Here is a 15612-nt window from a genome sequence, read left to right as displayed (position 1 = left end):
ATAGCGCATCTCTCTTCAAGCTTGGGATGTCGCTCCCTGAGTTACAGGTTGGGAGTCGGCCGAAGGAGTCAACGTCGACGGCTCAATAGTATCTCCCTCCTTGTCCATTGGAGGCACCGAGGGTTCACCTTGTACTGATTGGACTTGCAGTGCAGTCTTTACACCTCCTGAGGAAGCAGTATGAGAAGGACCTGGCGTAGTGGTCATAGGTGAAGCAACGTGTGGCGTGCCGTTCCGAGTGCCTGCATTGACCGAGCTAGCTGGCGCGGGCGAGCCAGTGCGGGAGAATCCTGCGAAATTGGGATTCTTGAAACGCCGGATGAAATTTTGAATGTGCCCCATGATCGTCTCTTCTTCGATGGTATGGCCGCCGGGCATCAGAGACTCTGGGTGGCCATGCAATAATCTTCGCGTAGCCGACGCAAATATCTTCTGCCAGTGCTCGACTCTTGCGGGAGAAACTTGTTCGAGCATGGCACTCTCGAACTTCTTGATGGTTATGAGACCATCGAGGGTGCAAGGCATGTTTCGGGATGCTGAAGAGCTAGTGAGGACGGGTGGGACTGCCGTAGGAGTTGGTGTTGCGATTGCACTTGGGGAAGGATGAGGTCCCTGGCTTGTGGGATGCATGGGTTGCGCAGGACCCGATTGCAAAGTTCCAGGTTGTGATGGGAAGGGTGGCTGTCCTGGTTGCGACGGCGGATAGAAAGGGCGGTTCTGACCGGCAGAATATGTTGTGGCCGACGGCGGCACCGCTCCTGGTGGAGGTGGCCACGGCATCCCGTTTGAAGGCGGCGGCATAGATCCGTGTGGACCTTGTCCGTAGAAAGGCGGAGCGTGTCCTTGAGGAGGCATCCCGTTCTGTTGAGGATATGGTGTGCTATTCTGCCAATTCAGCATTTGAGGGGGACCTTGCGGTACATTTTGGCGTGGCGCTGGTGCAGGTTTTGGTTTGGAGGCGGCTGCTTGCTGGGCTGCCCGCCTCCTCTCCGCTTGGGGTTGTAGAGCTCCTGGGATTGCTTTCCACGCAAAGCCTTTGCCTTCCTTCTCGCCCTTTTCGAAGAGCTTGTTCCATTCTTGATTCAGGTTGTGACGGACGCTGCTCTGCCACCCTTCGGAGTCCACTCTATGCACAAAGAACGGGAATTTCAACTTCAAGGCACGGTAGATCTGCTTCAGAGGAAGAGCTTTGGGGTGGATATCAAGCAGGATGTCGTAGATCAGTCGAGCATAGGGTTCAGATGGCCTGGCGAGCTGTTCTTCTGTCAAGCTTTCTGCAGGGGGATAATCTGGACTTGGGGATTTCGACCTGGCTTTCTTGACTGGTGGCGGTTTCTCGGGTTCGCTAGGCAGATCGGCCTCACCACCCTCGATTGACTGAATGATATCACCGTCTTCTCCAATCCGCTTTCGTTTCTTGTATTTCCTCTTCTCCGGCTTGGATTCGATTGCAATTTCTTCCTCTTGTGTGATTGGCCTGGGAGGCTTCGGGCCTCGCATCATGGGTGGCGGGGTCTTGCCTCCGTTTGCGGCCTTTGCTTCTGCAAGCTTAGCTGCCTTTTCTCGTTCTTTTCTTTCTCGAGTCGACATGATTCCATCCTTCGGCGGTCTCCCAGGTCCTCGCCTTTTCGGAGGCAGAGGCTGGCCATCAGGTCCGAGAATAGGTTCCGCAATCACTGCTGGTGGCTTCTCTATGGTATTCAGGATAATCTTTGTCTTGCCCCTGCCGGCCTTTGCGGGCGACACGCTCCTGTCTTGTTCAATCGAAATTGGGGAAATGCTCCGTGGTCGAGAAGGGGTCCGATCAGCCTCTTCGTGGCCTGACGCATCGCTCGGCGTCTCCGATTCTTGCTTCGGCAGTTTGAAGGTCATCCAGACATTCGATATCTGTATTTTTGAACCGTCACGAAGAGGCCGTATCTGACCGCGCGGAAGATACACATCGTCCAAGAAAGCGCCATTTCTACCCATGACTTTCATCTGAAAGCGCTCCTTGTCGAAATCCCATTGAATCTTGACGTGTCGCCGTGAAATACTCTTGTGGTTTTCCAACTCAGACTTTTGGTGGTTTCGCATCGCATGAATGGGAATGAGCGGACAGTTGTGAGCGTCTGGGATATGGTCAGCCGTTACTGGCGCCGGTTGTTCATTGTCTAGATCCGGGTCAATGCCCTGCTCCAGTTGTGCTTGACGTTCTGCCATCTTGTGGTAGTCGAACGGAGCAAGAGGAGGATTGTAGAGAACTTCCTGAGGTTTGACGACGCTACCAGCAGACCTTTCGGACGAGTGCGAGTGTAAGGGGTGACCATCCTCTCCTTTTTCATTGTCCATACCCAGACCGTCGTCGACACCACCAAAGCCACCGGCTTCACTGACGACACTCCCTTGAACTTGACTGTCACCAGGTCGGCCTATCCCTTCGGAGAGACCAGATCGTCTGCCGCTCGAGCTCTGGGCACGGTCTTGCTCGGCCTGACGCGCTTCTTCAGCTTTTGCAAGGGCAGCCCTGTACGCAAAAGCATCCCTGCCTAGTTCACATGCATAGGTGGTGATGTAGTAGTTCCCATCTTCAAACTCAATCTTTGCAAAGGCTTCGATTTCCCTTCGTTCCGGGAGGGGGATTTGAGCGGTAGCAGCTGGTAGAGGGTCGTTCGCGTAGGTTGTCAATAGACCATCCGGTCCCATTGGGAGCGGTAAGGGTTGTGTGAACGCATCCATCGAGAGCGTAGGAGCCAGGGGAGGAAGGCCGCTGGCTGTGAGAAAGTCGTCGGGATGCTGTAGCGGGAGAGGAGGGAGCAGGCTAGCAGGGTCTGTCTCTAGTTTGACGTTGCTTGTTTCCGTCGCCGTGACCGTGGCCGTCGCTCCAGTAGAGGCATCGAGACCCTGGTCGGGCAAAGGAACCATGTCCGTGCTGGCGGGCGCAGTTGCGGTCTGGCTTTGGGATTGTGCCTGACCGACGGGGGTCAGAGCCGCGAGCAGATTGCCTACAGCGTGATTCCGTGTTTGAGCATCTAGATCGTCCCAAGCAGGGTGGCTCGTTATGGGAGGGCTGCTGTGCTGTGGTTCTTGTTCATCGTGATGGTCGGGGTCGCTGTCGTTCTCATGGAGATCCGATGTAGCGGTCCATGATGGGAGATCTGGCAGACCTCTTGACGACGTCGCAATGGCATGCGACGACATTACGAGGTCTGCAAGATCCTGGAAACTAAGCTCGAGTCCGTCAGGTTTGCTGTCGAAGGGTCGGCGCAATCTCCAAACGATCAAAAGTTCTCATGGGAAAAGTAAAAGTCGAAGAGAGGCGGGCGGGAGGCGGACAGCGCAGTCCCGCGCCAGCCAATCACAGGCCGTACAAGGCAGGGAATTTCTCTCTCGACATCTTGCGGGACTCGGTCCTTTACGATGAGGAGCCAGACAATCTCGTCGACTTGTGGCCTTGTTTCGCCTTATTGTCCGACAGTCATTTCGGCCCTGTAGTGAGATGGGCGAACCTTTGGTCCCGCTAACTTTGATGGAACACCATCTTACTGGGCCTACATAACTGATCAAATACTGAGGATCTGTCACTCCAGCCAACTACATCTGGAGACACGAGTACTCGTAGTGCTCATCCTCGTATGGCTCCGCGAAGCAAACAGAAGGCTGCTCCTCCATCCAAGGGCGACAATGTTCAGCCAACAAAGCCCCATCTGCCAGATTGGCCTCCTCTAGCACCTCTCGTTCCTCAGGAGCACCTATTCATCGAGACAGTCGTCCCTGGCCAGATCTTGGTCATCCGAAACCTGTTCACGTCCAGTCTATGCAGAAACTACGTGTCTTTCCTCTCTTCCTTACCCTTGACTACGACACCGGGCAAACCGAAGCGAGGGGAGGCGACCCGAGTCAATGATCGATTCCAGGTTGAAGACCCGAAATTCGCCGAGATGCTGTGGGATTGCACCGGGATGCAGTATCTAGTCAGCTCCTTCGAAGATCAGGCTGTCTTGGGAGGCACGGTGCTCGGGCTGAATCCGAATATAAGAGTGTATCGGTATCGGCCGGGTCAATTCTTCGACAAGCATTATGATGAGAGCAATAAATTACAGTTTGGCGAGCAAAAGCTACCTGCCAAAACTACCTGGACCCTCCTCATCTATCTTACAACATGCGAAGGTGGTGAGACTGCGTTCTATCCAGAACCCCTGAGAAAGGGCGACAGACCTCCCGAACCGATTGTGGTCGGACTTGAGACTGGGATGGCCCTCCTCCACAAGCACGGCGATGATTGCCTGCTGCATGAAGGCAAAGAGGTCAAGAAGGGCGAGAAGTGGGTATTGAGGAGTGATGTCGTGGTGCAGAGGTAGAGTCGAAAGACTAACCAAGCATGCTTGGAAAATCTGATAATTGTAATCGTCCTGAGCTGCTGATGCTGGAAGCATGTATCGCATATCGAGGCGGGGACATGATGCTATCGCTTTAAATGCTCTGCATCTGTCTCGGTTGTGCCTTCTCGGGCTTCGGAAAGCATGCTGTCGATGCCCTTGTCCTTGAGGGCTTTCTGCAAATGGTCAGGAATTCGCATGACTAGTGCGAGACCGGGAAGCCCACATACGGTCAGACAACTCTTATACTGCTTGAACAATGGTTCGCATTCATCAGTGGACGAGTTCCCTCGAATGTATTCTGAAGCACAGACAGATCAGCTGGTGGCAAAAAAATAAATAGGGGAGGCAACAGCCGAGAGGAAAAGGCCTCTTACTCTCAGAATACCACTTCAGAAAGCAGCTGTCATATCTCCTAGCTGCGGATTAGTATCTTGTCGCAAATGCTGAAGATATCCTCCAAAGCTTACTCCTTGACCTCGTTGCATTCAGGCGCGAGCGATGCCGACATATTGACGCTCAGTCCGTGGCTTGCGAATGGGTAGAGGCAAATGAGAACATGTAACTTGGGCCTGACGCAAGGCTCTTTCTTTGGCGATGCTAGGAGGCCGAAATTGTCGGAATAAACCTTTTCCGTATGGATCTTCTAGTGATCCACTGGCCGTCACTGATTGGTCTTACTTTTCTACTGCGTACCTACTGTATTCACATGTAAAGTTTACTACTAGGTGCCTCTATAACTCGAGAACGAAAGACCTAATTGCCATATTTGGTTTGATCTTAGTGAGTGAGCCAATGGCGCTTTGACCTGAGCTATACCTGAGCCTTTGGATGAGCATCACCGAGCGCTTCGTGAGCGCCCCCTGAGCATCACACCGAGTGCCTAATCGGGCCCCTCGTAATCGGCTACACCTGCATCTCAACGGGGCCCAGGGGACCTGGTAAATCGCAAATCGCCTGCCCTCACGCTGCTGCCTAAGCCTCGCAACCTTGGGCTCCGGTTTGGGCTCCCATGTAGAGAAGATGTAAATGAGAGATCCTATTTCGATCCCCCTTGCTTCCACCTTTGTTCCCCCCGTATTGTAAATTACCCATCGAGTCTGAGCTACTGGGCCCAGAGAGCCCTCCCAAAAGATCCTTTTCAATGAGAGACTAGCAAGCTACAACCTACTCCTGGACATTCCACACGGACGACAAAGAGCCACAAAGGAGATTTCAAAGCACAACAATGACGCCCGCAAACTCAGTGGGGACACGGATCGCCATCGCAGCATGCAGGCTTTCGGTCTATTCGCAGGTGCAGCTTGGGGCGCCGTTTACAGTGTATTGAAAGAGGGTAGAGTTGCGGTTGAGTACTTTTTGTGGAGAGAAGGAAGCGTATGATAACGATTGCCCAGTCTAGGCGGCAAGGGTCTAATTAAAATATGTCTGATTGATGTTATGACCTGCTTGGATGGCGCGATGGCGATGCGAATACTCTCTTTGGCTCGTTGAGTACCTACTAACCCCTGGATCTCTGGTGTGTGACCCAATCTTACAGCCTCAATGACTTGGAGAAGGACTCATTCAGGTCCTTATGATCCTTCTGGGTGCGTTGCGAGGTCTCCATAACTGTCACTTTCATCCGTGGAGCAGCTCATTCTCCATCGCAGTCGGTCTTCATGCAACACCCGGTGCAAACAGTCTCGTTTGTCAAGATACATTTGGTCTTCTCAAAGTCGAAGACGGTACCGTTTGGGCAGCTCTGCATGATAGGGCCGAAGGTGGTGCACATGTAGAACTTTGTGCAGTTGAAGGGGAAGGGCATCATTTCACCAAGCTCACAGGTGCCGGTCGGTCGGGGGGGAAAGTCGCACACCACCGATGACGAAGACGAAGAGGCGACGGGGGTTGCTGGTGGGACAGGTTGCTCGACCAAGGTCAGTGGGTTCGAGTCGAGAGCTTTTTGAAGGGCCTCGCCAAATCGGGAAGGATTGGCTATGGCAGATGAGGTGAACAACACCAGGACAACTGGAAGTGGTACGGTCAACTTGAAGAATTGCATCTTTTCTCGAGGAGGTTGAGGTCGAAGCTCTAAAGCTGCTGGGAAAGACTTTGGAAAGCACGAGAGAGAAGAGGGTGGGGTTCTCGAGCAATAGGCAGGGTCAGTTCCAGTAGCACGTTAAAAATTCAAGATACTCGACCCCTAACGGAGCGCCGCCTGTTCATATCTTTCTCTCCCTTTATAGCTGTGGCTCAACTCGAGAGCTCTGACGAAAATGCTAGCTCAAGGCGAGAAATTCTGTCAGGAACCAAAGTTTGTCCTGTGCGATGTGCGATAAGCGACCACCTAGGCGAATTGTTATCAACAAAATCAGAGGTTATTGACATTTCTCTTTCCTTGGAAGCGATAAGGAAGTTCTCCCAACGGGCTGAAAAGGTAATTGGGCGCTGGTTTCGTCGGTCTGGTAGAGGACAGAGGGAGAAACTCTCAGGAAAGGAATAGCGAATCGATATCCGAAGTGCCTGGAGCTTGGCGGGCGAAAGTTCATTGGAGCTCCTGCCAATAGGGCCTAGAGTTGAAGCACCCCTGGGGACTTGCTCCCGAAAAGCAAGTGCTTAGCGAGCCCGGAAGAACAAAGCCGAGGGGGGCGACGCTGCGGAGGGCACCGATCTCTCCTCTATCGTACAATATCGGCCGCCCCCGTTCGTGTTTCCAGGGCAAATCTATCCGATGTGTGGATGTGAAGGATGTATGTTGTCGAAAAGAAAGGTGAAAGGTTGAGAATCTTGCTGCAATTTGCATTTCCTGATGTCAATCTGTATTGACCTAAATCTCGAGTTGCGGTAGTCGGCCCAGCGTATCTGGAATCTTGGGGTCCGCGCCTTTCTCCTGTTGTAGCTGGACAAGTCGAATATTTTTTCGCATTAGCCGCTTCATGTACTGGCATAGCAAGTCCAAGACCTTGAGCTGAACAAAAGATCGCTCGTGGCTCTCGCACCTCCGGGCATTGATCACGGCGCCCTGTTCCAGAAACAGGGTGACGATGTGTCACGAACCACTAAGCACACTCCGCACGTGACAGTCCCTTATTATACAAGCACCGCATGCTTTGAGTCTTCGTTAAGATATACTATCAAGGAATACCTATACCTACTGCTATCTATCTGCTACCCTCTGCCTATCTACATAGGCCGGTCCTAACAGTATCACCTAGGGGTTCGTGGGCTGTGTGAAAGAACCCTCTCTCCTCTTATTCTATCTCTCACGAATACACTTTCTTCCCCCTTTTGTTGTAGTCCTTGTTGTACATCCCAAACGTCACTTCTCCATCGGAAGCCCTGAGTCCGCCCACTCCACACTCTGATGGGCTCATCGCTTTCAGTCCATGCATGCTCTCCGTCAACCTCGGCAAGATTTTGAGCGCATTATTCCTGCCCATATCCACATAATCATGTTGGTTGACTACTGGACTCACGTGCTCGTCCCACCAGCAGCATCCATTCGGGATGGACTCGAAAGGGTAGTCAATCGAGAAGCAAATACTTCGGGCCCCGATCTCAGTCATGGCGCAGATCAGCGCAGGTGTGCTGAAGTGGCCGGAGGTTGTGATGAAGACCTGTGTGCCAAAGTAATCGCGTACAAGCCGGTCCTTTCGCATTGGCATATTGGGAAAACGACTGCGGTCCAGCTTGTGGTCGATACGGTAGAGGTCGTATGGACTGCACAAAGAGTGGGTAATGGTTCAGCTCCTCAACCTGTCATGAAGGGTAGGCTTGTAATTGACGACAACAACTTACATGTGTTCACCCATGTGTCCGATTATAATCTTCAGATCCGGGAATCGATCAAGAACGCCACCAGTGATGATGCCGAGAGTGTGCATATTCAGTCGATTCGCGTAGCCCAAGGCCGAGAAGTCTAGCCACGGCCTTCCTTTCCACATCATTTCCTTGATCAGAGGGCTGGACGTTCGGGGGTGGAGATACACAGGTGCTTTCAATTCATTCGCGACCTTCCAGAACTCGTCATATATTGGGTCGTCGTAGAAAAGCATCGTATTCCCATCTGCTCCAGTACTCTGGTAGTCGTTGAGCATCGCACCCACGAAGCCCTTCTTCTCTGTCATGCATCTACGCAGTTCTCGTCCGGCTTGTGCAGGATCATGCATGCTCAGAGCGGCAAAGGCTGCGAAACGTTTGGGGTTCTTCAGAACTTCGGCTTCAATCTTGTCGTTGGCGACTTCTGCCAACTTTTCAGCGGCGGCTGGGTCGGTAATATTTTGGACACCTGGAGCATTGAGGGACAGCACCATGAATTCGACGTCATTCTCGTCCATCTCCCGAAGACGTTTTCCATGGACGTCGCCCAAGTTTGCATTCAGATCATCCCCAATAACACCTTTCCCAGCAAACTGGCTCGGGTTGAAGCTCTGGAAGGATTCTGGAATGGTCCAGCACTCTTCCAGGGCGATCTTGCCTTTCATTCTGAGTAACCGGTAAGCGAGAACTATTGGGAACAATGAGAAGGGTGCTCCGGCCTTGATTATCGGGACAGGGGCGTAATCCTAGGATTTTATACCACCTGTCCAACAGCTCCAGTCTGGGCGAGAGAAGAAACGATGTGCCATTTGTCCGGCAGTCCAAGTCGGCAGCTACAACCACACAGTTAGATGCATCCAGTAGCCAATGACTTGTATGGTGCACAAGACCTCAATATGTAACAGCATGAAGCTTTGACGTGGAGATGGCCTGCAAAGTGCGGAGTAGGTGACCGCCAACAGGAGTTGCTCCAGAAGCCACTTCGGGGAGTTAAGGATTCTCCCCGACACTTCTGCTGTTGCTTGTCGAATCCAGCACAGTAGCTGTGAAATGGTTCCCGGAGCCAATGCCAAATAAAATGGGACTGCTGCGATCTATTTGCCCTGTAATCGCTTGGTCCTAGGCCAAGCACAGGAACTTCGTTGGTACGTATTGTCCCGGGCGTCTCAAGTTGATCGGCCGCAATGGGATCCCAGGGTCTTCCGTTCAGAGTAGCTATTGTCGGCGGTGGTATTGGAGGCTTGTGTGCTGCTCTATCATTGCATCACCACTGTGCTGGTGAAGGCATCAAAATTGATGTCTATGAGCAAGCACCACAGTATAAAGAAATTGGTGCTGGTATCGGCATTGGTGTCAATGCAGCAAGATTGCTTCATTCCATCGGCATTGGGGATGCCGTGAACAGCATTGCTGGCAACCGACAAGGTATCTGGATATCTTTTCGTCGGTATGATACTGGAGCAGACATCGTGACAGTACCGGTCAATGACCGTGAGAAAATTCGCCAATGCCCGGTCCATCGTGCAGAATTCTTGGATCTCCTAGTTGACACGATTAAAGCTCGAGAAGCTGCGACCTTGCATACCAACAAGTCTTGTATCAATGTTACCGTGAGTGCCCTTTACTTCCATCCACGAATCTTGTGTCTGTTCTGACTGCAGCTTTTCAGGACGAAGGCGAGACCGTCACCTTGAATTTTCGGGATGGCAGCACTTCCACAGCTGATTTGGTTGTTGGTTGTGACGGAATCCATTCAAACCTTCGAGCACAATTCAGCTCAGATAATCCTCGTTATGGGGGAAGAATCGCATATCGGGGCCTGGTACCAATCAGCAAGCTCGAATCGAATTGGCCATTTCCAACCTATTCCGTCAGCTGGTTGGGGAATGATAAACATTTCTTGGTATTTCCAATCAGTAACAACAGGCTTCTGAACATTGTCGCCTTTGTCGCAATAGAAGAAGAGAAGCTGGGCGGACTAAAGGAGAGCTGGACCGCCACTGGGGAGAAGAATGATCTGGCAAAGGACTTTGAGGACTTTGACCAAACTGTCGGAGAGGTGATCTCTCACATGCCTGAGCATCCCTCAAAATGGGTCTTGAATGATAGGGAACCTTTGCCGCAATGGGTATTTGCTCGGGGCAAGGTTGTCCTCATGGGTGATGCCGCTCACGCTGTAAGTTTTCAACCCCTCTGCCGCATAGATTGCCGGCTTGCTAACAGCGGTGCAGATGCTTCCTCATCAAGGTAGGATTCTCGTTAATCGACATCAGTAGAATGCAGAGACTAAATATGACCGCAGGCGCAGGAGCAGGGCAAGCCATCGAAGATGGGTACATTCTCGGTCGAGCACTGCGAGACTATCTCAGCTCTCGCAGTCACAGGGGCGAGGGTCTTGAAAGATGGATGCAGTTGTATCAGAATGTCCGTCTTCCGCGAGCGCAAAGAGCTCAAGCCACAGCCAGACAAGCAGGTCAAGTATATGAGATGCAGACGGAAGAGATGCTGGGGAAATCGTATGAGGAGTGTCTGTCAATCGTACGCGATAGCTTGAAGGACCGAATGAAATGGGTATGGACCGAGGATATTGACCTGGGATACGATAAGGCGAGGATGGAGATGGGATAGGAGGAAATAGAGGTGATGAATGCAGCTACCGAGAGGTGCCAGGCGTGTCCCTCGCCCTGTAGCAGTGTAGGTAGCGTTGTAGGTCACAGATATAGAAGATATAGAAACCTGACACGATACGACCTTCACTTCAGCACATCCGAAAATGTATTTCAAATGACCGTCTGACAAAAGAGGTCTGGCTTCCATCTAGGCGCTTCATGACGCTCGCTCCCTCTAGTCTCTCTCTCTCACCCCCTCTCTCTCTTACTCTTGCTGTACCTATACATCGATCATTTCCTAGAGTGCCTCTTTATCTGGTGATGCTACAGTATTATCCAAAGTTCGAGATCCATAACTCGGGCCTATTCTGAAAATGCTGTGATGGACCAAAGCCACCCGTACCATCCAACATCTCCCCAAGATCCATCGCCCAGATTCCCCTACTTTGCTTCGGCCAAGTCATAACTTCAATGGAGCCACAGGCCCCTCCAAAGAAACGCAAACGAGTCGCGATTGCGTGCCCCGAGTGTCGATCGCGAAAGACAAAGTGTGATCACATTGTGTCCAGACAGGTTGATGATGATATGCTTAAGGGAATACCAAAGAGTTCGCAAGCGTACGTGACTCACTCACACCGATGAAGCACTCGACGGATTAGCTTGTTAACGCCCAATCGACCTCAGCTACATTCGTTCTCTGGAGCAAAGGCTTAGGAAGTTCGAGGAGCAGGAAACACGGGCTCATGGAAAACCAGATCAACCAGCGTCCCTGGCCCAGCACTCACGGAGGAGCCAGGCGTATTCTTCTCCACCGCCTCATGTTCAACAGCGACAATCCATCCTCATATCCGCCAACCCTGAAATATTTATGGGGGGATACTCGGGCATCTCGTTCACCCAGCTGATTCTAAATGCTATGAACGGCGCAGATTCAAACAAGCTGGAGGCACAGTCTCTGTCATCTCCACGCGATCCTCCATGCTTCTCCACGCCCTCGGACCTTTTCGCTCTTCCGCCTAATTGTCGCGACTTAATTGATCTCTTTTTTGACTTTCATTATGAGCTGTCGCCCATATTTCATGCACCTACCCTCCTTGCGAAGATCGACCGACTCATTGCCGGTGACACAGCTTACCGGTCCGAACACAGATACATCCTGGCAATCATGAACATGCTTTTGGCTATAGCCGCTTCCCACCAGCGACACAGAACGGAATCGTCTGCCTCTAGTACAAGGGGTTATTACGACGTAGCAATGGCCCTTGTCGGTCCTACCCTGCTATTCGACTGGAAAATCGAGAAGGTCCAAATCCTCTTGCTAGGTGCCAGGTATCTTCAGAGTTCCAGTTCTCCTTCAGAGTGCTGGAATGTACTTGGTCTGGCGATTAGGATTGCATACGGCCTTGAGCTTCATCGGGCGCCTGGAGAGGAGTTTGATTGTATCATGCGAGAAACACGAAAGCGCGTGTGGTACGCCTGTTATGGTCTAGACCAGTTGCTGAGTATGATCTATGGTAGACCAGCAGCGACCTCATCTTCAACATCTGATACCCCACTTCCAGAAGATTTGGACGACGATTGTATCCAAAAAAGCAGACTACTTTTCCCCAGTCTTGAGGCTCCGTCGACAATGTCGTTTTCAATCCAAGTGTCCAAGCTGTATCGATTACTTGAGTCTGCCGCGTCCTATGCCGATCCCCCTCTGGAAACTCTGGTGCAGCTGGATGAAGCCTTTGAGTCGTGGTATGCTGGCGTTCCCCCAAATCTCAAAGTCCGGGGCAATATGACCGTGCAAGACGACAAGTGTCTTATCCTAGCTCTCCGAGCAAATATGGTTAGGATCCTCATTCATCGACAGTCCCTCGCCTCCACGCTCAGTCTCCTGTCCAAAAGCGAGCAAGCATGGAAACATCCTGAGACTCTCAAAAGTAGTATGCTTCAAAACAGTCGACGAATCTGTGTCCAGACAGCCGAGGAAACGATCGATTTGGTTGGTCTTCGATATGACCAGACTAAACATGCTCTTGGGCCGAGCTGGTTTAACCTCTATTATCGTACGATGCCTCTTCGTCTGATATCTCGTCTTCGGGCTGACCTTGCGATGCAGTATTCAACGCAATATTAATTGTTGTATCACATGTCGTGGATCCAGAATATCGAAACGACAAAAGAGCACTTTCCCAACTAGATCGTGCAATGCAAATGATCAGGCAGATGTCCACAAACCACCAATGTGCACAACGCGCTTACACTTTCCTCCAGCAACTTCTCAGCTTCATGGACAGGTCCTTGCTCGTTGAGGGACGACGCGGCGTAAGCTCTTCGAGACCACAAACCGGAACTGTCTCATCTCCTCTTCTAGAGGGCTCGACCAACGACGACGGTGGCTATGACGACCTGGTGCACCCGGACCTTTTTGCATTTTGGGACATCACCCAAGATCTGACCACCAACCTAGGGACTCAGCTCGAGTCTTATTCTTCTTTAGGGTGCGGAATGTGGTCATGGGATGTCAATGCTCAACATGACATCGCGCAATGAGTTTCAGGCAACACTGGCACAACATATGACAGGAGTCGAGGTTAGCTTCAAGGTCCTGTCCCACTAGGCATGTTTCCTTGCTCCTCACGGAATGAAGGCACTCTTGTGTGCTTATGAGTCGGCCGGTATCTCTCCGTGCACAGTGGAGTCGCCTGAACAGGTTCACAAGCACCAGCTGCTCCTAGTCGTTTCGGCGGCGGCCTCAACGGCTTAGTGAGGCGTCCAGACTTTGAGGCCTCGTTGATTGGGCAATGTAGGATTTTGCAAATCTCCCAGGATTCTCCGCGTCTCCACAGTTGATACCCCAGCTTCCCGGGGGTCTATCTTAACTCCCCGACCTCTCACCGGTAAGCAATTCGACACATGTTGGGCAGTCCTTATTATTTGTACTCTGAAATGTCTCGGTCCGCAAGCGAAGTGGCTCACTACGGCCTATCTGCCTCACGGCTTCCCACTCCCATTGCCAACCTCCCAACTTGGACCATCAATATTCGCAATGACTGCGGTAGAGAAGCCCCAAGTGGCGACCGTTGAGAGCACGAGCAGCTCGGACATTGTCAAGGACGATGTACGTGCCAATTCAGGGGAGTCTGTCATATATCGTGACAGCCATGGCCTTCCGCTCGTGCCACAGCCCTCAGAAGATCCTTTGGATCCATTGAATGTGCGTGAGTGTCCTCTATTGTCAACCTTGTATTTGCATTTCGATGGTACCAAATTGATTGAGGAACCAGATACGCTGACAGGCAACAAACACAGTGGAAACTTTGGGTCAAGTGGGTTGTCCTTGCTGAGATTTCTCTTCTGTCATTCCTGGCACTATTGAGCGCATCATTGATTGTAAGGCATCGTCATTGCAAGATTCTTGCTCGCAGCAATGGAATTAACAATGTGTCCAGACCCCGGCTTTTGTACCTCTCTCGCATTTCCTCCATAGAGGCCTTGTGCAAACAGCCTTCGTGACCAGCACCTTCATTGCATGTGTAGGAGTGTCTACGATCGTGTGGAACCCAATATCTAATGTTTACGGACGACGGCCTGTGTACATCATCACCGTTGCGATAAGCATAGCAATGTCTGTGGCATCGGGAAAATCAGAGAATTTCGGACAAATTCTGACATTCCGCGCCCTCAACGGATTCTTCGGGGGCGTTCCGCTAGGACTAGGCAGTGCCACTGTCTGCGATCTGTTCTTTACACACGAAAGAGGGTTCTATATGGGAATATACACTGTCTCGTTCATCCTCGGAGGCCATGTTGCTCCAATCATCGGCGGCTACATTGAGAAGGACTTGACATGGCACTGGTGCTTCTACATCCCGGCGATACTCACAGCGGCTGTACTCGTCCTATTCACCCTCACCGTGCCAGAAACGCTCTACTCCCGCGCGGCTGAAGCGCTTGCGCGACCTCGACGGACCTGGATGCAAAATATGCTGATGCAAGGCAAGGCTCATCCTACGCGACGTCTGCGCGTCGTCGACTTCTTTCGACCGATTCAGATGCTGCAATACCCGAGTGTGCTTCTTCCCACAATTTCCTACGCAGTGTCCTTTGCGTATGGCAGTATCCTCTTCATAATCACCAGTGCAAACCTCTTCGGCAAAATCTACCACTTTAAACCCCAGCAGACTGGACTCTTGCTCGGAGTTCCCATCACGGTTGGGAGTATCATTGGCGAGGTTATGTCAGGCGGCTTCTCAGATTGGGTGAGTGAGAGGAGGGCAATAAGAAGAGGTGGCGAACGAAAGCCCGAAGATAGACTGCTGGCGGTACTCCCCGCCTTCATACTCACACCGATTGGCATCATCATCGAAGGTGTCTGCCTCGAGCGGGAAACACACTGGATCGGCGTGGCATTTGGAATCGCCATCGCCAATGTTGGGTTACAGATTTCCACCACCGTCGTCTACACGTATACCGCAGAGGTGAGTCACACAATCTGCTCGGGAACAGTGCTGACCAGTTACATATTGTTCGCTAACTATATATGTAATTCAGTGCTACAAACCACAATCGCCTGAGATTGGCTCGCTGCTGAACTTTGCGAGACAGATCTTCTCCTTTGCCATGGGCTTCTATGCAATCCCTTGGGCTGAAGAATCCGGCGTGCTGAACGCATGGGTCGCAATGGCATTCATTGATGTGGCTTTCTTCCTGCCGCTTCTCCTGTTGTTCTTCAAGGGAGAAGACTGGCGGATGAAGCTAGGAGAACCCAAGTTCCATAGAGATCTGTGATCAGCCGGGGGGGGGGGGGGGGGGGGAAAGTGTTGTAGTTTGGATCGGCAATGAATGCCCCGTTG

At 51.8% G+C, this 15612-nt stretch overlaps 7 protein-coding genes across 7 annotated transcripts; 4 read left to right on the top strand and 3 right to left on the bottom strand.

Annotated features, from left to right (window-relative positions):
- Positions 1 to 15: 15 nt before the first annotated feature.
- AYO21_10898 (hypothetical protein) lies at positions 16 to 3180 on the bottom strand (the record flags this gene model as incomplete). Its single annotated transcript, XM_022660804.1, has 1 exon — positions 16 to 3180. One exon carries the CDS (start codon positions 3178 to 3180, stop codon positions 16 to 18), a length of 3165 nt encoding a protein of 1054 aa, XP_022506899.1.
- Positions 3181 to 3614: 434 nt separating this feature from the next.
- Positions 3615 to 4340, top strand: AYO21_10897 (hypothetical protein; the record flags this gene model as incomplete). The annotated part of the gene is made up of 1 exon (XM_022660803.1): positions 3615 to 4340. The coding sequence occupies one exon, from the start codon at positions 3615 to 3617 to the stop codon at positions 4338 to 4340; it is 726 nt and encodes a 241-aa protein (XP_022506898.1).
- Positions 4341 to 5994: 1654 nt separating this feature from the next.
- Positions 5995 to 6402, bottom strand: AYO21_10896 (hypothetical protein; the record flags this gene model as incomplete). The annotated part of the gene is made up of 1 exon (XM_022660802.1): positions 5995 to 6402. One exon carries the CDS (start codon positions 6400 to 6402, stop codon positions 5995 to 5997), a length of 408 nt encoding a protein of 135 aa, XP_022506897.1.
- Positions 6403 to 7603: 1201 nt separating this feature from the next.
- Positions 7604 to 8824, bottom strand: AYO21_10895 (hypothetical protein; the record flags this gene model as incomplete). Its single annotated transcript, XM_022660801.1, has 2 exons — positions 7604 to 8060; positions 8139 to 8824. 2 exons carry the CDS (start codon positions 8822 to 8824, stop codon positions 7604 to 7606), a joined length of 1143 nt encoding a protein of 380 aa, XP_022506896.1.
- Positions 8825 to 9343: 519 nt separating this feature from the next.
- Positions 9344 to 10787, top strand: AYO21_10894 (hypothetical protein; the record flags this gene model as incomplete). Its single annotated transcript, XM_022660800.1, has 4 exons — positions 9344 to 9769; positions 9829 to 10335; positions 10391 to 10406; positions 10462 to 10787. The coding sequence occupies 4 exons, from the start codon at positions 9344 to 9346 to the stop codon at positions 10785 to 10787; spliced, it is 1275 nt and encodes a 424-aa protein (XP_022506895.1).
- A 452-nt stretch (positions 10788 to 11239) lies between these two features.
- Positions 11240 to 13309, top strand: AYO21_10893 (hypothetical protein; the record flags this gene model as incomplete). Its single annotated transcript, XM_022660799.1, has 3 exons — positions 11240 to 11385; positions 11453 to 12822; positions 12876 to 13309. The coding sequence occupies 3 exons, from the start codon at positions 11240 to 11242 to the stop codon at positions 13307 to 13309; spliced, it is 1950 nt and encodes a 649-aa protein (XP_022506894.1).
- A 496-nt stretch (positions 13310 to 13805) lies between these two features.
- AYO21_10892 (hypothetical protein) lies at positions 13806 to 15547 on the top strand (the record flags this gene model as incomplete). Its single annotated transcript, XM_022660798.1, has 4 exons — positions 13806 to 13973; positions 14069 to 14149; positions 14209 to 15237; positions 15311 to 15547. The coding sequence occupies 4 exons, from the start codon at positions 13806 to 13808 to the stop codon at positions 15545 to 15547; spliced, it is 1515 nt and encodes a 504-aa protein (XP_022506893.1).
- Positions 15548 to 15612: the final 65 nt, after the last annotated feature.

The sequence above is a fragment of the Fonsecaea monophora genome (assembly GCF_001642475.1).
Source record: "Fonsecaea monophora strain CBS 269.37 chromosome Unknown Scaff135, whole genome shotgun sequence".
Taxonomy (NCBI): Eukaryota; Fungi; Ascomycota; class Eurotiomycetes; order Chaetothyriales; family Herpotrichiellaceae; genus Fonsecaea; species Fonsecaea monophora.
The sequence above is the reverse complement of the archived record's forward strand: the minus strand, read 5'-3'. Positions and strand labels throughout refer to the sequence as shown.